The sequence below is a fragment of the Punica granatum genome, chromosome 1, assembly GCF_007655135.1.
Source record: "Punica granatum isolate Tunisia-2019 chromosome 1, ASM765513v2, whole genome shotgun sequence".
NCBI classification, from domain to species: domain Eukaryota; kingdom Viridiplantae; phylum Streptophyta; class Magnoliopsida; order Myrtales; family Lythraceae; genus Punica; species Punica granatum.
Genome location: NC_045127.1, coordinates 53,438,349 through 53,462,435, shown reverse-complemented (window position 1 = coordinate 53,462,435; position 24,087 = coordinate 53,438,349). Strand labels below are relative to the sequence as shown.

Sequence of the window (24,087 nt, the reverse complement as noted above, 5' to 3'; positions counted from 1 at the left end):
TTATAATTGATATTTCATATATAATTTTATAAATTTGAATACCTTTAGATAAATAGACCCGGTCACTTTGATGAGAATTTTACTTAATTAAGTTTTTATAAATTAGCTATAATGCTTAAATTTTTTAATTAATTTAAAGTTTATATAAATATAAATTATTATTTTTTTAAATGATGAATGTATTTATTTGTTAACGATATGATAATAAGTGATTAAAATATTTTTCATACATTTTTGAATATCTTATTTATAATATATATAGTACATTAACATATAAATTAGTACATGTTTTACCACTTTATCCTATTTAATCATTGATTACAACTATATATATATATATATATATATATATTGATAGATTTGTTTATTTGTTTTGTCGAAGTTTATTAGGGAATTAAACAATAAATTATCGGGTCTTCTATCTATCAATCATGGAAGATAAGCCCCATTAAGAACAATCCGACGGGGGCATACTTTCCATGTTCTTGTCAGTTGAACGGTAATCGACAAGGTTTAACGATTTCGTGACAAAATCATAAAAATTCTCAAAATTATCATCTTTGAATTTACCACGGATTATTATCAAATGTAATATATATGTAGGTAGCATTTGGTTCACAAATTTTAAAATTTCTTAAAAGAATTACTTCCTAGGCAACTGATTTACCGAAGAGCGAATAATTTTGCAATTTAACTTTATTGTGGTTCAATCGATGATAGTTCATTTTTCAAATTCACGAAGCTGACTGACAAACAGAGGCTTAACGGATCAAAGAATTTTCAAGTGGGCTGTCGACCCTCGTTTATATGAAAGCTGGTTAGGTTGTGTATGGTATTAGAGTGAGTTGAGTTGAGTTTTAGTTTTAATTGGTTTGTAATGATCGTGTTGTTGAATTATGAGAAAAGTATGAAAAAGTGATGAATAGTTAAGAGAAATTAATGATTATGTTGTTGAATTGTGAAAAAAAATAATAAATAGTTAAGATAATTTAGTATTAAAAATTGAATTGAATAGTTAAAAAATGAAAAAATAATAATTGTGTTATTGAATTGAAGATAAGTAGAGTTGAGTTAAAAAAAATTTCTCAGGCTACGTTTGGTTCGCTGAAATGAAATTAATACATAATAGAATTGACAAAAATTAGAATAAACTGGGAATATACAAATTCATTTTCTTTGGTTAAACGGAATAAAAAAATGACGAAAATCGGAAATATATCATAAACAAAATAAAAAAACATATACACACCTAAAATATTAAAATAATATATTAAATTGAAAAAAAAATACGATCACTGTTCATCTTCTTCGTACAATGCCCACATCCCATGGCTACGGGGAGCTGGCTCTGGCTCTAGAGCTAGGCCCTCGAGCCATCTAGGGCTCGCAAGCCCCACGGTGAGTTTGCATTGGACTCGCAAACCTAGCCCGAGGATCGCGAGCCCACAATCTCGACGAACCGAGCTTGGGTTTGTCGAGAACTCTGGCTCGTGCAGAGGTTCGTGCGGTGGAGTGGTGGGTTCGGGGTCGAGCTTCGTGTAGTGGCTCCTGCAGAGGTTCATCAAGGACGGGAGATGGTGCGACAACGATGGAGCAGCAGCGGAAATCGGGGATTTCTACAGGAGATAAAGCTGGATGGCATGCGATTGTAATAAGTCTAGGAAAATTGAGGGTATTTTTGGATTTTCACGTCATTTCCAGATGGAGAATACCCATTTCAGACATTCATGGGAGGCACACGTTTTCCTGATGCAAGCCGGATAACTATTCCGCATTCCCACAAACCAAAGTCGGAATGAGTATTTCGTACGGAATAGGTATTCCATTCCCTACCATTTCCTACTAACCAAACATGGCCTCAGCACATTCGATGATAACGAATTCATAGTAATTCGGGCAATGTGTCACCACTTGGAATTCGAAACACCCAACACCGTTCTACTAGTCTATGTAAGACAGATACGGCCTCTGACCCTCTGTTTAGTCACTCCTTATCAGGCCCTAACGAAGCACCACAACATCGGATAAAATGGTGAAACATGATACTGGTGGTAGGCAAGTAGGACACAAAAAACAAATGGTAAAGAAAAAAAAACTTAAAAGCTCAGCTGCGAGAGCGTGCGATCTAACTATAGATAGAAGACAAAACTGTCTTTGCAAAACAGCAACGGCAGACTTCTCTTTGAAGAGCAAGACTAGGAAAAGAAACAGAAAGAGAGCAGAGCAGAATCTACAGCATCGCTACTTGAGGAAAGGAAACTGTACGTCGAAAAGGAAAATGATGAAAGGGGCAACGGAGCCGCCCTCAAGAGCCTGAGTCGCGACAACAAGGGAATTGCTTTCACACCCGGACTCCGATCCTGTTAGCAACCTGCATAAGTAGATAATTGGCGAGATGGCGCGATGAAGGAGATTCAGATTCATATTGGGGACAGTCTCTCATGGACGAACTTAATTAAGAAAGATCAGAAGAAAGTTAAAATGTATTTTATGCACTGCTGATTTTAATTAATTCTGCTGGCTTCTAAGCATGGTTCTCCAATTGGAAGATCTCGAATGACCTGATAGAGAGTAATACGTAGTACTTGCAAATTAAGAGGAGGTAGGGTATTCACCTCTTTAAAGGAATGAACATCGCTTCCCCACAGCCAAGCATCGCAACCTGCATCTCTTGCGCCCCATATATCATTCCTACGATCATCTCCCACATGGACCGCGTCCTCGGGCTTTACATCTAGCAGTTCACATGCTTTCAGAAATATCGTTGGATTTGGCTTCTCTGCTTCCACCTGTTTGCAGGACATGAGGATCACAAAGTGATGCAGAGTTGTACCGAAGTAAGTATTAGAACACAAGCTCCTAATCTATGTAGTCCAAGTATCAACAAGCCCAGGATGACAAAAAACAACTAGTCCTATCTCTCCGACTACAGCCGATGAGTGCAGCGAAGTAGAAGGTTTTCATGCAGATGAGGGAGTAAGGGGATAAATGATCGGAGCAGCTGAAGGGGATTGAAGCAATAATAGCTCACTGATAGGCAGCATGAGACCCTACCTCGGCTGAGACAGCCACAGCATCAAACCAGTGATCGCAGTTTAAAGCCCGCAAGACAGGTCTCAAGCGAGTGTCGAAGTTAGACACAACAGCTATTTTCACCCCTGCCCTCTTCAAAGCTTTAAAGACTTTCTCAGCATCAGGGTCACAGAGGTGCCAGGCCTGCAGACAGAAACGTGTGCAACTTGTAAGTGACCTTCCGCACTTGCAAATGAAGCACCACCCAAAAAGGAAAAGAAAAACAAACCTTGTCAGTCATATAATAGTTGTAGAGCTCCTCAAAGTACTGAGAATCGGAACAGCCAGTGGAAGAGCTAACTATGAACTGCCAAAAGGGTCTCCCATCATTAACATATCTGCAGGAAACAAAGCAACATGCTAGTACCTTGTCAACAAAACCAAATAATCTGTTCGTTCCCACAATATAGCATCAAGTCTATAACTAGCTCGTAAAGGTATTGAGCCTTTTATGCAGTCTACATGATACAAATCTAAGAAGGAGAGTTTAAAGTTGGTAAAAGTTCGAGAACAGGAAGAGATCAAAAAGTGAATTGAAGATGTGACTTATCACCCAACCACAAATTGGCCAAATTACAACCACAATGTCAGCTGATAAGATGATTGATTCCCGCCAGGAAAAGCGGAGGGATGGTTGTTGTATGTCTTTGATGATTTCCCAGAGGACTTGCAAAATCTACAGTACACATCCAATTGTCCGCACCACGGACTAAATAATACAACACATTGGGGGAGAGATGTGTAACTTCAGCCTAACTTTTGTCACTTATCCTCCATCCATGTCAAGGTGAACCCCAGAAAATTGATCAGGAAATAGAGCACAAAAGAACAAATAACGATTATAGCAACTCGAACAAATAACAATCAACGCTGCAAACAGTGAACAGATGAAACTATTGCATACATGGTTCGAGCAGAGCCTGCAATAAGAGAAATCAGCCGAACGCTAAATAAGTAAATAACCGACCTGAGACGAGATCTGCCCCAAGGTTGCTCATAAGCCCGTCTGTATCGGTTCAGTATTTCATCCTCTGAGTACTCCACACCATACTTCTCTCCAATCTGCCTGTATATCTGCAACAGAAGATTAAATACCAAACCATCTTATCATGCTCATCCGAGTAGTTACAAGAGTCCGTCATTAATCCCGAGATGATGAGTAAGTCGAGCAATCCACCCCCGTAGAGGCTGCCGGCCATTTGAAGAAGCTCAATGCGAAAGAAGACACAATGAACACCCGCAAATGCAATTCGTTTCGAGTTCTATTATGATTGTCAATGCTCTAAGCAATATCAGAGAGACGGCTACTGATGATGCAGCTGTGATCGGCATGATATGGTAAGATATCCAGCAGATTAACAGGCTAGTGATAGGCCTTCAGAGAGATTACCTGAGCCATGGGCTGAGAAGGCACAACGAGAGTACCAACGGCGTCAACCAGCAGAGCCTTGTGTGTGATCCCTCCGTACAGAGACCTCCGGTAGTCTTCGTAGTCCTTCAGTCCGAAAATCTCCACCGCCCCCATCCCTCTCGGCTCCGTCGTGGCTGGAGCCGCTGCGGGGGCGGCGGACGCGGCGGTGGAGGAGTATCGAGCCCCACACGGCGGCTTGCTAGCGATCTCATTCCCAGGTGACGAACGGAATCTCAGGAACGATGACAGGGCCCTCGAGAGGCTGTGTTTCTTCGTGGAAGCCATCAGCGCCATTGCCTGAGCTTCATTTGGGTGAAAAGGTGCGCTGCGTTTCGTCACTTGCAGCTCCGGCCGGCGAAGAGTGAGCTTTTCTCAGGGAGAGAGACGCTGAGAGGAAGAGTTGTTTCTGTAAACAAATGACAATAATGGCTCCCCGAGGCGGAGGAAGAAGAAGGAACCTGACGACGGGGATGTTATGTGGAAATGCCCCTGAGGTTCTTCATATTTACGATCCCACCCTTAACGCTTAAAAAGATTATCAAAAACTATCGGATGGGGATATGATTGGCTTGTTACACAAATAATGTTGGAAAAATCCGGATGGGCTGTAAATAAAGCGATAAATTTCGATCATTCGTGTTCATATAGCTATCGCATAACTCTTAATTATGATTAGACCATGACACATTTCAAATCATGTGATTTATCAAAATCTAGAGATAAGTAGAGTTGAGTTTTGATTTTAATTGGATTGTAATGATTGTGTTATTGAATTATAAGAAAAAAGTGTGAAAAAATAATGAATAGTTGAAATAATTTAGTATGAAAAATTGAATTGAATGATTAAAAAAATTGAAGAAAATGAAAAAAGTAATAATTGTATTGTTGACTTTTATTATATAATGAGTAGAATTAGAGTTAGAGATGAACGGGCTATCCCGTTCGATCCTAAAATCATACGGGCTATCCCGTACTGTTGGCCATCCACAAAACAACATCTTGCTTATTAGAATCATGTTTGTCAACTGCTGCTGCAATAACTGCCTTCCTTTGTCCGTGAAGACTCTTTGATCCCAGACTATGCAATTGAAAGCTTTAGCCACAGTAGCATGTTGAGAAATTCCACATCTAGGGGAAAAGTTTTATAAATTATTTGTGTGACTTTGTCAATATAATTCTATTCTAGTAATTTATATAAATTAGAATTTATCAAATATGTTTAAAATGTAAAAAGTTACGCCAAGAGAATGGAATTAGATGAAATTTTTATTTAAATATTATAAACACGCGGTTTAAACTAGATTAATTGAAGATTATTGAGCTTTTGAATATCGGGATATACATTGAATATTATACCCATCTTAAGTTATTTTTGGAAAATATATTTCTAAATTCGGGCTTTTATAGTGTGAGTGGCTTTTTTTTGCCAGTTTCTAGTAGAAAATGATATCTTCAATTAAAAATATGGAAGTATACAATTAACAAAGAAACTTGAAAAATAAAAAAGAAGAAGAATAAAAAGAGAAATGATGGCGTGTATCTGTAAGGAGATTAAAAAAGAAAGAGAGAGAGAGAATTGAGAAGAGGGAGACAATAATGGTGTAATTATTTGGTAGTTAAAAACAATGTATAAAATTTACTACTTTGATCTTAATTTCTTTCATATTCAATAATTCTTAATTAAGGATGTTATTTATAATAGGTATTGAAGAGTAAAAGTTATACCAATTAAGTTCCCTCTCCATATTGTAAAATAGATATCGATAATATAGATAATAGTATATTATACAATAAAAAATGTTGTTCTCAAATGTATGGAAGATTTTTTACATACTTCTTTTGATTATTTTAGTAGAGAACTTATAAATTTTTTATCTAATTATGTGAAAATAATTTAAATCGAACTTCTAAAACAAATTACTATTCTAGAAACTTTTCTAGTGTTAATAAAACTGCAAATGTCATTTATGATTTCAAATGACATTTTTTTTTCTCATTTAGGAAAAGACAATGTAAATATGAAAAGCGCTTTTTTTTAAAAAAATTTAAGATATTGTTAAGGATTCACTTTGCCTTATGACAGCATATTTTAAATATCTCAACCATCGTTATAATTTTTTTCCTTTTCGCTTGAACATCATCATAAGCCTTTTTTTTTTTATAAGTCATCGTTATAAGCTTTAAAAATTTAGTTTATGTGAACTTGCTATGATAGTATAAATATATATACATATATGCATGTAAGTATTAGAACTTAGTATCTTTTTTTGAAATTATAATTTAGTATTTACTCATGCAAAAAGAAAAGGTATATAGAAAGGTAACTTTTAAGAAATTAAGTTGAACGAAATTAACGAATTTGTGATTGTTATTATTAGTGTTAGTATTATTATCATGTATATATTGGTGCACAACAACTGATGATTCACTTTATTATTGCCATTTATAATTTACTAAAGGGAACGTATCCGTACTACGCGCGGTAAAATTTAAATTTTGTAGAAAATGATTACATTTCGTTAATGAAATTAGTGATAACAACAAAAAATATAGATTGTGATTTTTCTTCTTTTCAATTGACGTCTTAGTTATGAATAAAAATATGTTCTTTGTAGTTTATTTATTTTCTTTAAAAAGAAAATTAAGCATTGAGAGGTGGTGGTGATGAGAACATGTACTGTTAAGGAGTTAGAAGAGAGAATTTTCTTCTCTTTTTAATAGTTAGTTGTAAGCGTAAAATTAAAATAGAAAGCAAAAGCGATTACCCTTTTTATCTGACTTTATATAATAGTATAGATATGAATTTATTATCAAGTAACTGGTCCGGGCTAATTTGGTAATTATGCAACATGTTTCGTGCAATAGTCGAACCAACGAGGGCGATTCATAAGGCGATCAGGAGCTAAAAAGATGAACATGAAAGTAATAGGGCTCCCCGAGCTGTGACGGAGCTGCATGAAAGTACGCTGACGTGTGAGATAATTAGGGAGAGGATCATTATCCGTGGCCTCAAAATTCCATCAGCCATATCGCAAGAAACTGGGGCCCGCAGCGCGGACAGGCCGGGCATGGGGTTCCATCTCATGCTCCTTTCAAGGTCAGGAAAAATTGAGAAAAAAAGGGGAGGGGGGGGGGGGGGTGTGGTGGGAGGAGAAGCCCTTTTCAATTTGTCTTTCCTCTTTTTGGTGAGGTTCTCAATTTGTATTTGGAAAACAGTTTTTAGTTATAACAATATTAGTGGACGGTGTATTGCGTTTGGTATTTGAGTTGAGTTGAGTTTCGGTTTTAATTAGTTTGTAATGATTGTGTTGTTGAATTATGATAAAAAGTGTAAAAAGTAATGAATAGTTGAGAGAAAGTAATGATTGTGTTGTTAAATTGTAAAAAAAGTAATGAATAGTTTAGAGAATTTAATATTAAAAATTAAATTGAATAGTTAAAAAAATTGAAGAAAAAAAGAAAAATAATAATTGTGTTGTTAAATTGAAGATAAGTGAAGTTGAGTTGAGTTGAGTTAAAATTAGTAGGAAGTTAAAAGCAATCGGCAGCAAGCTCGGAAGCAACCGAAGATGGGTGATCAAATATATCTTGCATATCATTGCATACCTTATATCGTTACTGAAGAACATATTTTTTAAAATTTATCATTTTTACAGAATGAGCATGTGAAATGAAAATGAAAAAAAAAAGAAAAGAAAATGAACATGAATTGGACTGATTTTTCAAAATGAAACTTCTTTATCCTCACGTGTCTTAGTCCATGAAATAAGAGGTAATTCGGAATGGATACGTTTAACCGGTTGATTGGGTTTAGATGGGATAACTCTTAATGCTAATTTCCATTTTGGATGAGATAGAAGATCGAAGAATGCACAAGAAACAAAAAGTTCAGAAACTCATAACACCAATAAGAAAAGAGATTGAGGAACTCATTAAATAGCCTTCGAGTGTGTGGTCGACCAAAGCGACATTGCATGAAATGTCACGTTGGAATGAATTATATATATAAATAAATAAATAAAGGTGGAATTAATTTTAATTTATTTTGGTATAAGATGTGATATTTGTATATTCTATGCATTAGTTGGGTGGGTAATGGGTATAGATAGCGACATGATATTGTGGGTGTATAGAACAATGGACAAAATCCAATGATGACTCGATTATTTTTCGATTTATCGAAGGCCGAAACAAACAAACGAAGCCGGCTACGGAACCCATGAGCTGACCCTTTTCCGATGGTGGAGATTTTGTTAATTAATATATATTGAATGGACCTGCAGAACGATGATATGAGTTTGGACAAAGTTTCAATAAACAAATCCTAGTGAAATTTCCATGCATGCATTATTGCAATGTTCTAAATCGTTTTATAAATATTTGTACATACTTGGCAGGTCGTGCAAATGTTTATAAAAATTTGTTGTGGCTTCCGTTCACGAAGTTGATCATAACATATGTATAACTTAATTAAACTCATGGAGGTGCAGATGAAAAGGGCTATATTTTTGAACATTCGGAACCAGGCCATGCAACATTCACTATATCGATAATGGTTCCCTATATACAAAATATAACCATTAGACGTTCATCTATTTTCAAAACTATCACCATTGTCCTTATGACTGGTATTTATCCATTGGTTTGGCGAAGCCACCAGTCATTCTCATGCGGTTTCACTTTATATGAGATATAGACAAGGGCGACAAACTATATCGTGGCAAGTCAACAGCAAACCCAAAACCTCCATAGAAAAATATGAAACATCAGATTCGTGGATGTGATTCAGTCCAATATGCCGAGAAATGTAATCGAAATCTAAACGCCAAAAGTTTTCAGGAAAAGAAAAAGAAAGAAAGATACTAAAACCATGGAACGAAAGCATTATGCACAACAAATGCATTCTTAGCCACACGAGCCACGAAGACAATGAAAGACTCATGTCCTCAAAAAATCGTTTTCGTGTTAATCTTCTATATATATATATATATATATACATGTTATTTATATTGTGATAATCAGTAAAAACGTTATGTGAGTTCGAAAGGCCGGAGACATGATATGATGGATGCGGTAGAGAGAGCAGAAGGGCCCTAAACTTTTTCAAAGAGGCTTCATTTTGTCAATCACCCAACATCGCAGTCAACTCGTGGGCCTGAACTACAAATAAAGGGTCCACTCCAAACGAAATCGGTGGCAACGGCAACGATATCCTGCGGACTTTAGGGACCGCCGGGACAAGACGCTTTATTAAAGATTCTCGGCCTCATGTTCGGGGAAACCCGAAACTTCCCGTTACACGACACCGACACCGTACTCTACGGCCATGTAGACAGTCTGATCTCCAATGGGTTTAGTTTTTTTTTGTTGTAGTTATGGCAAACTTACTATTTTTCACTGCGCAATGTTAAGAATTTTGTGTTCATCCGCAAATATATCGGACGAACTGAATAATTATCAGTGTAAATACTAATCCCGTCAACACAGTATCACTAAAGATCTAGTATAATTCATTGAAGTCAGAGTCATCTAAACTCAAGTGAAGAGCACGCTCCTAGCATAATATACGAGAAGATGGTTTTCCTAATCAGAACCTAATCAGAGTGTTTTTTTTTTTCCTCGTGATTTTCTGTCAATATTTTGATAGGTGCAGAATCAAATTTTGAGAACAATCATTTATTTATTTTTTGGGCGAGTGAATAATCAAAATTTAAATTTAATGAACGACAATGCTGCCATCTGGACTGAAGGGAGGTCAATAATGGAAGAAGTGATGCTGATATTAAAAGTAACACGTAAGAAAAAGGACAAAACTGCTTTATACTGAAAGGGCGATGTCGATTTATCTCCAGAAAGTCTGGACTGGGCCCTGATTTATTCTGGACCATAAAATTACAGAAAAAATCCTTTTATGTGGCTCCTGCCCTGTTTCCGAAAATCCGTCGTTCGATACGAAACCAAATTTCTCCGCAGTTCGGTAGTCGAAGAGGTGCAATTGCCCGTCCATGTTCAGAAACTTGGCCCGTCGGCATCACCTCTTTGCCATTTGTACCAACTGGTAAAGATTCCGAGATCTTGTCGACCTGATACTAAACCATGTAAACCGAAACATAAGAAGCAGAAAAAGGTACAAACTTTGCCATAGTTTCATTGCTTGCCAAATGTTCATCACAAGTCCAATCATCAGCATAATGTTATACGATAATTTGGGAGATGAAAATCAAAGTTAAGAATAAGTCACCACAAAAAAGAAAAGCATAACGAATGATTCACATCATCTTCATTAAATTTGAGGAAATTATGTAACCTCACCTTTCTACTGAAGATTCCGACCCAATACCCACCCCGGGGGCTCCTCTTGATGTTGTCGGGGAACCCGGGCTTATTTATTTATGCTTTGCACCCTGAAGTCGGCCCAATTTTTAGCTATACTGGGACTCGAGTTATGAGAAATTTATGTTTATGTACCAATGATATACGATTAGATCAATATTTTTCTTGTGGATTCCATAGAGAATAACACGGGCTTTTGGTATTGGTCTAAATGTACTGAAGAGATCTAGATTTCTTTTTTCTTTTTTTTTAAATATAAGTAATGACTTTTTTAAAAAAATTAAACCTCTTCCAATCAATGTTTACATTACAATAATATTTATAAATATGTAAATTTTATAAATTTAGATGTACTTATAGAAAATTATATTGAAAATTTCAATCATTATGCAAATAAATTTTCTTACGCAAATTTACTGCTAAAATTATTACTGGCTCAAATTTTCCATACTGTATATGAATTTCTTCAGTATTACTCTATCAAAGTCAAACCTGTATATGTATTTAAATTTGTAAATTTTAATAAGAGCCAAAACTATACATAATATCTCTTTAAAATGTCAAATTCTATAACAAAAGCTTTTATTCAATAGTTCATAAAAACTTCAACATTTTTTTTTATGAATCATTTCATAGATAAATAACATTTGAATTGATTCAATTCCTAATGAAAATAAAATTAACTATTTACATCAATAAATTCAATGCCTAATAAATATACTGATTCTCCTTTACATTGTGCATTATAGATTATAGATAAAAGCACAAAGGCCATACATGATTTCAAACGGCTTTTATCTTTAATTTTTTTTATGTCCAAGGAAAAGCAATGTAAATTCGAAAAGCATTTTTGGATTTTAAAATATTGTGTAGGGTTCACTTTACCTTCTGATGGCATACTTTTCAGCACATTTTTTAAATTTCTCATTATAAGCCTTGGAAGTATAGTTTATGCAGACTATTGCTATGACAATATAGATTTTTGCCTCCCAAAAATAAAAAAGTTATTCAAATGAGTTTCATGAAATTAACAGAATTTGTTATTATTAGTATTAGTATTAGTATTAGTATTTTTTTGATGAAATTAGAATTATTATTATTATTATTATGTATATGTTGGTGTACATTAACTGATGATTCACTTTATTGTAGCCATTTAAAATTTATTTCTTACCGGTTAACTGGCTTGGGCTAATTTGGTAATTATGCAACATGTTTCGTGCAATGGTCGAGCTAACGAGGCGATTCAAACGGCGATCAAGAGCGCAAAGGATGAACACGAGAGAAATACAGCTCCACGAGCTGTGACGGAGCTACATGAAAGTACACTGACGTGGAAGATAATTAGGGAGAGGACAGTGTCCGCATCAGCAAAATTCCATCAATCATATCGTGAGAAACTGGGGCCCGCAGTGCGGACATGCCGGGCATGGGGGCCCATCTCATGCTCCTTGCGAGTTCAGGAAAATTGAGAAAACCAGGCGTGGGACCCGTTTTCAATTTTGTCTTAGGTTGCGTTTGGTTTCATAGTAGGATTTTAAAATCAGATTTTGATTTTGATTTTTAGTGGTATAAATGGGGCTCACCTTTGACTTTGTATGTGTCATGTTATTTTGTTGTGGAAAAAAGTGGTATAAATGGGGCCCACTCTTTGACTTTGTATGAGTTATTTTGTTTTATAGTGGTTAGAATTAAAGTTAGAATTGCGATTGTAAAATAGTATTTTGAAATCAAACCCTTAATTTGGAAAACTGTTTTCAAGTGTTTCTATTTATATCAATATGAGCGGGCAGTGTAGTTTCCAAGTAGATATCGAGAATCAATGGGAAGTCAAAAGCGATCAAAACTCGGCAGCAAGCACAGAAGCAACCCAAGATGGGAGATCGGATATCTTGTGTCTCATTGCATATAAAATTTTTACTTTTATATCGTAACTGAAGATCATACTTATAAAATTTAATCATTTGAATAAAATAAAATAAAAAAGAAAATAAACATGGACTGAAAAAAAATTTCTTAATGAAACCAACCGGCTCGCCTTTGGTTTATTGGTGAGCTATGACCAATTATGGCTTTGATCAATTGTTTGACTCTAGTCGAGAGAGGAAAAAGAAAGATTTTTCACAACGAACTTTCTATGTCCTCACTTGTTTTGGTCCATGAAACAACAGGAACTTCGGAATCGCAAAGTTAAGAACCGGTTGATTACGTTTAGACGGTGATCACTATCAATGTTATTTCCATTTTGGGCGAGACAGAAAATGGAAGAGGGCACAAGAAGCAAAAAGGAAGAGAAACTCATTACACCAATAAGAAAAGAGGCCGAGGAACTCATAAAATAGCCTTCTTCAAGCCAAAAAAAAGAAAGCCTTGAAGTGCGTGGTCGACCAAAACGACATTATATATAAGAATAAATAAATAAAGTTGGAAATTAATTTTAATTTATTTTGAATAAGAAGGATATTTGTATATTATATGTATTTAGTTGGTTGGGTATAGATGGTGACATGACATTGCGTGTATAGAACAATGGGCAAAAGCCAATGATACTAGATTATTTTTTTATTTACTAACGCTAACGAACAAGCCGGCTACGGAACCCATGGGCTGACTTTTTTTTTTTATAAATCATCATATTTGAAAGTTCAGTTGAATCATGATTAATTCAATCGATTGAATTATGATTAATTTAATCGAATCGAGTCAGCCCATTAAAGAATAAAACACTCATAGCGTAGATTTTTTACATTCACAATTATTCAAACTTGAAATATTAGTTTAACGGAACAAATATCGAACCGTTTAAATCAATTTACATCCGTACTTTTTTTTTCTTTTTTTCTTGGTGATGGTGAAAAAATAATGATGAGTTTGGACGAAGTGTCAATAAACAAATCCAAGGAAAATTTCCATGCGTGCATTATTGTAATGCTAAAATTCGTATTTACTTGGCAGGTAGCGCAAATGTTTATGAATTGCTTGTTGCTTCTGTAGACTATTCATCACGAAGTTCATAACATATCTAACTTAAACTCGGCCATATACTGTGAACATTTGAAGTAAGGCCATGCAACATTCATGATATTGAAAAATAATCGCGACTGACGTGTATATTAACAACTTCTTAAGAAACGAATACGTACATATGTCCTATATATATATATATATAATATTGGTTCCATGTATACAACATATGTCGTATAGCTTTTTTTCAAAACTAAAACGTGAGTCACCATCTTCTCATCACCACCATTATTCCTGACCCGTGTTTATATACCAATAGATTTGGCAAAACCATCAGCCATTCTCATGCAGCGTCCCTTTAAATCAGATAGACGAGCATGACTAATATTCTTGATGTCGCAAGTCCACAGCAAACACAGCCTTTACAGAAATATCAAACATCGGATTCGTGGATATGATTCAGTCCAACATCGCGAGCACATAAATGTTTTAGATAGTAGTCACAGGTTTACTTGGATGAGTGCTAGACAATCCATACGTGTATGTCCGATTAACTGAATTAATAGAGAAAGCAATAACACTTATCCTATAAAACTAATGTTGATACATGTTTCTTGAGTCCTGGAAAGAACACGCCCAGAAATGCATGGATGCGTATGGCAAAGTTTCTGTCAGAAGGCGAAAAAAAAAAAAGAGCTAAAACCATGGCAAAAATAGATGCATTATAATGAATGCGTTAATCTTGGCCACGCAAGCCATCAAGACAATGAAATTATCATGTCCTCAAAATGGTTCGATCCTGTTCCTCGAACTCCTCACAGCTCCAATATCGTCCCTAAAAACACTGAACCAACATTGAAACTAATTAAAAAAAAAAAACTAACCTAAGACTCAACAAACTCGACGCTCTCAGCTAACTCGGTTTTCGCCGAATTATCAGGAAACTCAAAGATTATGAGCTCTAGCTTAAATGCTTGGGATCCTTGTGTAGTTTAGCAGAGCTTCCATGAGAATCTTACTCAAAACTACTGGCACCATTGACGTCAGAGCGACGAAAAGTTATTACCGATCAACCAACAAGGAAAGATCAAGCTTGCCCCAGGAGCTAGAGGGGCAGACGCTTGTTGCGCAATAAGAAATCCTATCTAAATACCGTAAAATCTCATCTTTGCAAGATCAAAATCCAATTTTAGTAGTACTAGTAATGCAAGTCTTAGCGAGACATAAAAGGTATATATGAGACCCCCAACAACATTTGTAGCAAACACACACTTGCCCAGCCCGTTAAGAACCTAACCGTCACAAGAACAGTTCTTGACTCTAAACTAGGACCGGCCCTAACACATATTTAGGGGAAAATAGGACAATAAGCACCACATAGACTCGGTAGACCCCGATAACGTAGGGATGAATTCCTACCTACATAGAGATAATCATCCATACCCCAATTAGGACCCCAAGAATTCTGCAAGATATATATGTCCTCCAGTTTGCCTTGATCCAACACGGTCCCGTCCCGTAACCAACTATTAGGATATATGCAATGACCGTCGCATTGCTGACCCTCCCAACAAAAAACTCCCTGCAGCAAGTCAATTTTCATACTCAAAAGTCTTGATTATTAAGTTGTTTCGGTGTGAAATCTTACATTTCGATATGTTGCAAAATCTGTAGTCAATTGAAAATCACCCTCTACAATCTGTCCTTGATTAAGGGCCCCCATGACAGATTGGTCATTACGGGTATATATAGCACTTTGATTCCGCCCAACGGTCCATAGCGTACCTCAATCTGCAAATGGAATCTACTTGGTTATGAAAAAATAATCAATTTATCATAAAGATCGAAAGCGATAATTTTTTTTTACCATGTATTTATTTATTTAAAAAGACCTTATTACCGGGGAATAATTCATCAGCTCGTTCTTATGCTGCCCGTACGCGTCCCTATGCAAGACTTCGTTATTATTATACGCATACTCTAAGCCATCTTTCGCACTAATATTTGTCTTAGAGACGCCATACACCGAAAGCGCGAGGGAGATTCATTTCCAGAAAGTCGGGAGGGGGCCCTGATTTTTTTCCGGACCATAAAATCACAAGAAAAAATCTTTTTATGCAGCTCGACGTCGTTTCCGAATATCCATTGTCTGATTCTACGAATCCAAATTTCTCTGCAGTTCCGCAGTTGAAGACGTGCGATGCGATCACGCGGCCATTTTTAATTAGAAACTTGGCCGATTGGCATCACCTCTTTTACCATTTATACCAACTGCTAAAGATTCCGAGATATTCCCGATGTAGTACTAAACCATTAAAACCGAAGCATTAGAAGAAAGAGGAGAAATGTACGAACTTCTGCCATATTTCATTTTGGGAGATTCATGTCGTCTCCATTTAATTTCAGAAATTTCTGCATCAATCTGCCTTATCCGTGAGAACTTTGCGGCAATCGACTTCTCATAGATCAAAAACTATATATGGTGATTTTGTACATCTACACCACACTTAATGATGGATGTGCAAATTAAACATCGACCAACTTTCTTTTATTACTTTTGGGGCCGAAAAGAATTCGTTAACCAACCAACCGCTATCAGAAGCAACTAACTTCCAACTTTTTCATCTCAGAAAAGTCCCTGCAAATGGCATATTTACGGAACCGACCCAAAACTTGTTTTTCCCGCCCCTCTCCGTCTCCATCTCCATCTCCACCACTTCACTCACGGACTTCCATTCACTCCCAATGCTCTCCCCCTCCAAAACCTCCAACACCTCACCTTCTTCGCCCAGCCTCACCGCGAGGCCCCTCCCCCTCCACCTAGTGTACCAGAGGGCCACTTTCGTATGGTTCGGGACGTACTTAGTCAGGGCCGTCCCAACCATAGGATTGGCCAGCAACCAGTCCAGTAACCTCCCCTTCCTACTGAAGATTCCGACCCAGTACCCACCCCGGGGGCTCCTCTTGATGTTGTCGGGAAACCCGGGGAGCCGCGTGAACACGCGGGTTGTCCCGGTCTTGAGGCAATACTGCAGGATCCTGCAGCTGCTGGTCTCGGAAATTAAGACAGAGGAGCCGTCTGAAGTCATGGCTACTCCGTTTGCAAATGCAAGGGAATGGAGCAGGACTTCGACTCGTTTGGTATGTGGGTCGTACTTCATTAATCTTCCAGTCTTGTCACCGGCAAGGATAAGAGATATGTAGTCCCTGCAAAAGATTTGATTAGTTCGGTTCAATCCACATAATGAATAAATTATCAAATCTGCACATACTTGCGCTGATATTTGGTACTGCTGTCGCTGAAATAGATGGTTCCGCTACGCTGATCAATGTCCAATCCGTTGGCGAATCTCAGCGGACCGGGGTCGACTCCGGCTGCGACGTCCACCTTGGTGGCTGAGCCGCCGTCTGGGCCCACCACGAGCAGACCCATATACGCATCTGCAACGTAGAGGTCCCCTGTGTTATGGTTGAAGCCCAGGCCCAACGGACGCCCACAGATGTGCTCCATTGCTTCATGGTCATGTGGCCCCTCACATTCCTCTCTAGCAAATAATAGCAAAAGACATGCCAAAACTTCATAAGAAAACGGCCCAAATGAGGTGAAAGGATTTTATCGAACAATAACGGGAGGTTGACTCGAGTAGTGCATTCAAATCGAACTCGATCGGGAAATTGTTGATTCTTAAATGTACGTATGTAACCCGGGGACTGGTCCATAAAACCTTATTATGGTGCATAAGGCACGGCAAACCAACTCATACCCAAAATAAGTATTTTCTGGAGCTTAACCTACATGGAAGAGTTTCTATTTTTATGGTCGATGATTATCCGGGGACCTCTATTCTCTAGCGCCGGCCTTGAATTGATGGGTCCTTACTTTCATAATAATTTCATGATGGATTCTGTAAATTTAAGTCGCTAATATTATGGATGGCAGGGCCCCCCGAGTACTATGTATCATAGACCGCACACAACTGCTTGCAACACAATTTCTCCTGAAAACGTAATGCTAGCTTTGCATAACGGAGCACCGATCACTGGGGAAAGTTAAAGCCGGACGCTGGTTTAAATATTGCAGGCAATTTTCGCCAGAAGGGAGCTACAAATACAAACATCTCTTCATTGATGGTCTACCACTAAACTGACTGATTGACAACATTTAGACCGATTAGGTAATCTTCAAAGTAATTGGACGAATCTGCATATGATACTTACTGTGACGGTTTGAGGATTGGACTGAGCGGTCACTATAATCAGATGAAAACTGATGGAATAGTTCAAATTTCGTCACTATAATCAAACGATAAAAAAGATGGAACTATAAAACATCAATGCTAATAATTCAAATTTTCTTATGCTTTCTCACTTAAAACCTACCATAGTTGTTGGATTGCTGAACGCATATATCATAGAATCGAGAAACTTCTAATGACTTCATCGTGTTCCTCTGTTTCCGTCACTAATTGTTACTCAGGAATCAAAAGAATCGACCTCGAAACATAAGCACGGGAGAGGGCTCGTACCTGTTAGGAGAAGTGTAAGCGAAAGCGACCCACCTCCTCTCATGCTCGACCCACTTGACAACCCGACCATCCGACAAGCCGGTGTAGGGCCCGTCTCCTCGAGGGTCGAACGCGAAGCTCTCGGGCCCAACTGCCCTCTCTATCGGGACAGCCTGCACTCTCCCGGCTATCACATCGGTTTCTCGGCGGAGAAGATCGAGACCCCCAGGTCTGAGGGTGGCGATGATTACGATCAACGCAGAGAATAATACAACGGCTGCCGATGCTGGGAGTAAGAGCTTCGAGTTCATGGCCCTTCTCTCCTTTTCGCCCTTCTGAACATGAAGAGATGAAATAGATGATGAGGTTTGAGCACTGAGCCGGCCGTGTGAAGCTGTCGCGTTCATGTTTGGCGAGTTGTTATTGGCACGAAGACTCCAGAGAGAGAGAGAGAGAGAGAGTCCAAACTCCAAAGATCCATCTCTTCATCAGATTCCTCTCTCGTGTAAGAATTTATCTGCAGAAGTATCGACGGGGAGTTGCCTGAATAAAAAAGGTTATGGACCTATGGATTTCCGACTAACGAAAATTAAATTCATGATTGTTTGGGCAATGTCACTGTGCCATTCTGGACACGTTACTTGGCGTTTGAAGCTCTTAATTGATCTCGACTATAACTCAGGTTGACGGGAAATTCTAAGTTACGGTGACGCATTTGATATTTTAATTCAAATATTTAATATCTTGGTTAAAATATTTAGTACTTTTACTTGTTGTGATAGAAAATATTAAACACTTCAGTCGTAATATTAAACACTTAAATTGAAAGTATGAATAAAATATTTGTACTGATCACGATTATTAAAAGACTAAATACTCGAATTAAAATATTAACAGTGCGTTTTGTTTCAGAATTAAAGTAACTTTAATTTTGATTGTGAAAAATGACAAATGAGATTGAATTATAAATTTGACTTGAAAAATGTGTATTTTTGTAATTTAGTGTGTTGAGTTAAAATTAAAATTAAAATTTTTAACTTGAACAATGTGTGTTTTTATTATATAGTGTGTTAAATTAAAGTTAAAGTTAAAATTTTTGTAATTGTAACTAGGAAAACAAACATGCCATAAATACTTGAACCGAAAGTAATATATTAAGGCAAGTCGATGTCATGCTAAAAAGACGCCGGATTTATGGGTTGAAGACGGACCAACTTTTCCCCAGGGGAACGCTCCATTGCACGTACAATTCTCTTGGCAAGTTTTAATTTCATTGGCCCCAGCTGCCCAGCAATGAAGCATTCTTGGCGTTACTTTTCCTACTTGTAAAAAAATATTTATACCGATCATCGTTACTAAAAAGACTAAATATTTAAATTAAAATATTAAATGTTTAAATTAAAAGTACTAAATATGTTATGGTGATTCGATATTATGCTAGAAAGATCGACGTTAACGTGATAAAGACAGACCAACTTTTCCCCACGGGAATGCTCCATTTCACGTACAAATTCCTTGGCACGTTTTAATTTCATTGGCCCCAGCGGCCCAACAGTGTAGCATTCTTGGCGTTATTGCATCAGGCCGATCAGCCACAGAATCCTTATCAGAGAACCGTAACGTTTGTTCTCTTTCATAGACAGCCTCGCTGTCTCATAGCTATCAATTCGATTTCTATTGGAACAAATTCTCGAGCAAGATTTGGTTGAATGCATCGAATTTCACACGGAATACTTCGCAGGCTATCCCCTGCCATAAAGGAGAGATTCACTTTCGTTCACTTGCAGTTACCTTAACATAAAAAAGCTTCAGCACATCTCAACCGAAAGGAGAAAGTCTTTCTTACATTATCTTTAAGTCAGCACCCTCGAGACATCCTTCTACATGCATAAACACCAGGGGCTTAATTTCAAGATTATTTGGAGGTGTTACAGTATATCATAGGCCGCTGCGGAAGTTGAGGATATCTCCTAATTCCTATTATAGATGCCGATGAAGGGTGTCATCACCGAACCAATCCACAACTTACCATCCCTCTCTTCCACTTCGCTCGGAAACCTCAAACCCTTCGCTTCAACGTCTTCCAAAACTTCCAAAACCTCTCCCTCCTCGTTCAGCCTCAGAATAGTGGCATGTGGGCGACCCACGAACATTGAGTGCAGCTGCCTGAAGCTAAGCGGAAATTTTAGCAACAGGTTCCCGATGAACGTGTTTGAAAGAGCCCACCTTGCAAAAGTACCTTTCTTGGAATGGAGGGCAACCCAAAATTCTCCGTCCGGGTTCCTCCTTATGTTGTCAGGGAAGCCAGGCAATTCAGCAAAAGTGTCTGACTTGCCGGCATTAGGACCCTGAAGCCATAGCCTTGTGATTCGGCAAGAGGTTGACTCCGCTACCAGCACAAAGGAGCGATCTTTGCTCAGTGCCACCCCATTGGCAAAAGCAAGGTCTCGTAGTAGGACCGTCAGTTGTTTGCTTGACTTGTCATATTTCATTAGCTTGCCTGTCCTGTCTCCGCTTAGAATTGAAGACATAAATTGCCTGGAAAAAAAGCACTACTGTCAGTACCACTTCTCTGAATTTTCTTCATTCATCCAGAATAAGGAAACACAATATAATCAAATGGGTCGCGATTCCTCTTCGGTGTTTCATGTGAGTAGTAGATAGCGATGCAGAAGAAATGGAAATGATGACATTTATTTCTTCAGCTCATAATATGATACATGTTTTTTGTTTCCTTAGAACAGCACTGTCTTGATTTAGTTGAGAATTGCATCATTAGCAACCTACTGAGTCTAGTCACGAACCTGGACCACCCTTTATCATGTAGCTTAAAATCGTTCACTTTCCGAGCTTTCCTTTTCTTGAGAAAAGAAAGAAAAATACATGGTACAAACTGAGATCAAGTTGTTCTCATTGATGAAAGCGCAAAATATTTTGTCTTTCATGTTCAGTATAAATTGAGGACAACTGGAACTGATGCCCATTTCCACGTTAGAAAAGAATTTGGAGCCAATTGAGAGGGCACATTCTTACACATGACTAAATTTCTGAGTTTTTCAGTTTTGTAAAATTTGAAAAGGTATAATGAACTTGAAGTAAGAAGATATGCACAGAGATAATCCTAAACTTACCTTCTATAAAACCTTGTGCTTGAGTCCGTTAAATAAATGACATCCTCAAACTCATCAATATCCATGTCGTTGGTGAAGTGAAATGAGTGACTTTCAGCTTCAGTGACTACTGGAGCGGCCAACCCACCAGCGGAGCCCACCACCAAGAGCCCAAAGTATGCATCCGCAATATAGAGATCTCCAGTCTTCTTATCGAACCGAAGTCCGAGTGGCCTCCCGCAGATGTGCTCCAGTTCGGGCGCAAAAGGCCGAACACAGTCCTTCCTAGTGACATAACAGTGGCAAGCTCATCGAAAGACAAGAAATATATATACACATAAAGGACATCGTCATGGACACTTCAGTAGTCAGTGCAGTCTCACAAGCTTATTCGAAGCACAGAACAACACTCAAAATTTGCAATTATAAGTCTCTGCTAATTGGATAAAACGCGAACCAATTACTGTACTGCCTCGTTTCCTTTTCTTCTGCAATTTAGGCTGTGACCCGATAATATATCTTCCATAAGACTGGCTTCTTTTCTCATTACAGGCAAGAACACATCAGAATCATATAAATCATAATTTGTGGGAGCAATCAGCTCATCGAAGACATTTGAACGAGCTGCAGAACATCAAATATCCATGAACTATATGCAGAGGTTTTCCTGTTCCGTCTTCCAAGTTCAGAACTTGAGCTGGACGAGACTCTCCGACCGAGACGAACCACGTGAGAATGCAGCACATGACCATCATCAAATTCAATGTCATAGACGAAATCAATTCTACCATGGGAGCTTACGGCAGCAACATGTTCTCAGTGTCAAAGTTCACTCTTTCGGTTGCAAGGTGAACAGTGAACCAATAACATGCAATAGGAGCTGGGGAGGGATTAGGTTTCACTTACCTGTTGGGACTGGTGACGGCGAAATCAACCCAGCCCCGGCCGTCGCCATCCCACCGGAGAATCCTGCCGTCGGCGACGCCGGTGTACGGGCCTCCCCCGTTGGGGTCAAAGGCGAGGCTTTCCGGCCCGAAGGCCCCGTCAACATGCAGTATCCGGGAGGAGTGGAGGTGGTCGCGGGACCCGGGGATTGAAGGGGGCAGAGAGAGGCGGGCGGGCGGGTACAGAAGAGCTAAGACGACGGATATCACTGCAAGAGAAGCCGCGGCTACTATGAGCTTCGTAGCCATGGCCGTGCAGTGATTGACTGAGCAAGCAATTCGTTTCAGCGCGGCAGCCGTGAAACAGAGTTCATCCAAAGAACTTACAGGGCCGTTTGGTTCGCCCAATTTAGATTAGGAGGAGTGTGCAAAGATTATAAGGCAAATCAAACTGCAAAATTATTTTACGTGGGTTTTAAGTCAAAAAAGTAATATTATTGTGTTTGATAAGTACGTTGGATTACGGGAAATATTGGTAATAATATAATATATAATTTATATATAGGGATAAAATATGAGACTCAAAGTTATAATTCGAGAATATGAGGTATTTTGATCATGAAAACATTTTCAACTACACCCGTAAAATTTTAATGCAAGAAAGTGATTATATAGAATTATTTTCCTGCCAAACATTCTAATATAGGATGTAAGTGTTCGAAAATTCTTAGGAATCTCCGAACTTTACATCCATCCAAATAGCCCCTATGATATCAACCAATAGAGTTCTTTCTTTCTTTTTTTTTTTTTTTCCTTCTCATATAAAAACAGTAGAATTAGTCTGAACATAAGTCCCATTTAAAAAATTATCATTTCGATAGGGTTTGATAAGGAGATAGCCTATGCCAATTACTGGGAATCTAATATTAAATTTTCTAAATGTTTGATTGAAGCAAATTATTAGTAATCTGAATAAGGTAAATGCACATATCCCAGTTCCTCTGTGTTTAGTCTCTTATCTTCAGTGCCACTGTTCAATGATGAGCAAATTAAGATGGGTGGTTGATTGACTCGATCTCGAGGCCATCCCGTCAGCCTTATGCTTCCTTGCTCGACGCCGGTGGTGCTCTAGCACATTGGCAAAATTGTGCAATCAAGCAATTTTACCTTATGGTGCATTAATCTGGTTCCATCACGAATTGATCATAAAGATATCAGTTAGCTCTAGAACCGAACCTAGCGGACGGAAAGGTTTCTACGAGCGCGACGTATCTCGGGATCAAATACGAATACACTACTCCATGCATGAGACTTGCTCGACTTATCAGCATCTGCAGGCTGAACCGGCTCCGAGCCCAACTGACATTTCTTGCCCAAGTCCTTATAGCCGTTGGCCCAAACACATAGCAGCCCCGAGTTTGGTCAGCACTTTCATTTGGGCTGCCTGCGACACTTTAATTCAAAACTAGAATTATTTTGGCCCTTTACAGTTTGAGAATACGTGTCCTCCCATGAGTAATCACGAAACTCGTTCCCCCGCTCGAGCCTGTTTGGTCGCCCCCTTGAACTCGACAAAAATTACGAAGTTTCTATTGAAATGTGTCGAGTTTATGACTTTTTCAATTAAATTATCACCTTTTACTCTCATTAACTTTACGATATAAAATTTCTTTGAACTTCACTCCCTTTGAACAAAATTTCTAGATCCGTCCCTGATTGTGTTGGTGTCATTTCCTTGCACAGGTTGTAACGTTCTTTCTTACCATGCCTTATCGATGCACAGGAATATTTCTTTATTGATTGGTTCC

General features: G+C 38.1%; 3 protein-coding genes and 1 long non-coding RNA gene across 4 annotated transcripts; all 4 read right to left on the bottom strand.

Annotated features, from left to right (window-relative positions):
* Positions 1-2,020: 2,020 nt before the first annotated feature.
* LOC116192323 (haloacid dehalogenase-like hydrolase domain-containing protein 3) lies at positions 2,021-4,938 on the bottom strand. The gene is made up of 6 exons (XM_031520854.1): positions 4,463-4,938; positions 4,040-4,146; positions 3,302-3,410; positions 3,055-3,216; positions 2,616-2,789; positions 2,021-2,371 (listed from the first exon to the last, which is right to left on the bottom strand). The coding sequence occupies exons 1-6, from the start codon at positions 4,775-4,777 to the stop codon at positions 2,342-2,344; spliced, it is 897 nt and encodes a 298-aa protein (XP_031376714.1). The 5' UTR covers positions 4,778-4,938; the 3' UTR covers positions 2,021-2,341.
* A 5,348-nt stretch (positions 4,939-10,286) lies between these two features.
* LOC116193079 lies at positions 10,287-10,891 on the bottom strand. Its single transcript, XR_004154193.1, has 2 exons — positions 10,796-10,891; positions 10,287-10,572 (listed from the first exon to the last, which is right to left on the bottom strand). It is a non-coding gene; the product is annotated as an uncharacterized LOC116193079 (long non-coding RNA).
* Positions 10,892-16,239: 5,348 nt separating this feature from the next.
* On the bottom strand, positions 16,240-18,870 carry LOC116192696 (protein STRICTOSIDINE SYNTHASE-LIKE 2-like). Its single transcript, XM_031521306.1, has 3 exons — positions 18,307-18,870; positions 17,053-17,325; positions 16,240-16,987 (listed from the first exon to the last, which is right to left on the bottom strand). The coding sequence occupies exons 1-3, from the start codon at positions 18,690-18,692 to the stop codon at positions 16,402-16,404; spliced, it is 1,245 nt and encodes a 414-aa protein (XP_031377166.1). The 5' UTR covers positions 18,693-18,870; the 3' UTR covers positions 16,240-16,401.
* A 1,186-nt stretch (positions 18,871-20,056) lies between these two features.
* Positions 20,057-22,709, bottom strand: LOC116192082 (protein STRICTOSIDINE SYNTHASE-LIKE 10). Its single transcript, XM_031520508.1, has 3 exons — positions 22,302-22,709; positions 21,417-21,680; positions 20,057-20,823 (listed from the first exon to the last, which is right to left on the bottom strand). The coding sequence occupies exons 1-3, from the start codon at positions 22,586-22,588 to the stop codon at positions 20,256-20,258; spliced, it is 1,119 nt and encodes a 372-aa protein (XP_031376368.1). The 5' UTR covers positions 22,589-22,709; the 3' UTR covers positions 20,057-20,255.
* Positions 22,710-24,087: the final 1,378 nt, after the last annotated feature.

What these genes read in the sequence shown, in the direction of transcription:
- LOC116192323 (XM_031520854.1), bottom strand. Translation starts at nt 4,777, where the DNA reads ATGGCGCTGATGGCTTCCACGAAGAAACACAGCCTCTCGAGGGCCCTG. An exon ending in ACTATTATATGACTGACAAG is followed by an intron (nt 3,217 to 3,301) that starts GTTTGTTTTTCT and finishes TTCTGTCTGCAG; the next exon opens with GCCTGGCACCTCTGTGACCC. An exon ending in CTGTGGCTGTCTCAGCCGAG is followed by an intron (nt 2,790 to 3,054) that starts GTAGGGTCTCAT and finishes TCCTGCAAACAG; the next exon opens with GTGGAAGCAGAGAAGCCAAA.
- LOC116192696 (XM_031521306.1), bottom strand. Translation starts at nt 18,692, where the DNA reads ATGAACGCGACAGCTTCACACGGCCGGCTCAGTGCTCAAACCTCATCA. An exon ending in GCTTACACTTCTCCTAACAG is followed by an intron (nt 17,326 to 18,306) that starts GTACGAGCCCTC and finishes ATTATTTGCTAG; the next exon opens with AGAGGAATGTGAGGGGCCAC. An exon ending in AGTACCAAATATCAGCGCAA is followed by an intron (nt 16,988 to 17,052) that starts GTATGTGCAGAT and finishes AATCTTTTGCAG; the next exon opens with GGACTACATATCTCTTATCC.
- LOC116192082 (XM_031520508.1), bottom strand. Translation starts at nt 22,588, where the DNA reads ATGGCTACGAAGCTCATAGTAGCCGCGGCTTCTCTTGCAGTGATATCC. An exon ending in GCCGTCACCAGTCCCAACAG is followed by an intron (nt 21,681 to 22,301) that starts GTAAGTGAAACC and finishes TTATGTCACTAG; the next exon opens with GAAGGACTGTGTTCGGCCTT. An exon ending in AGCACAAGGTTTTATAGAAG is followed by an intron (nt 20,824 to 21,416) that starts GTAAGTTTAGGA and finishes CTTTTTTTCCAG; the next exon opens with GCAATTTATGTCTTCAATTC.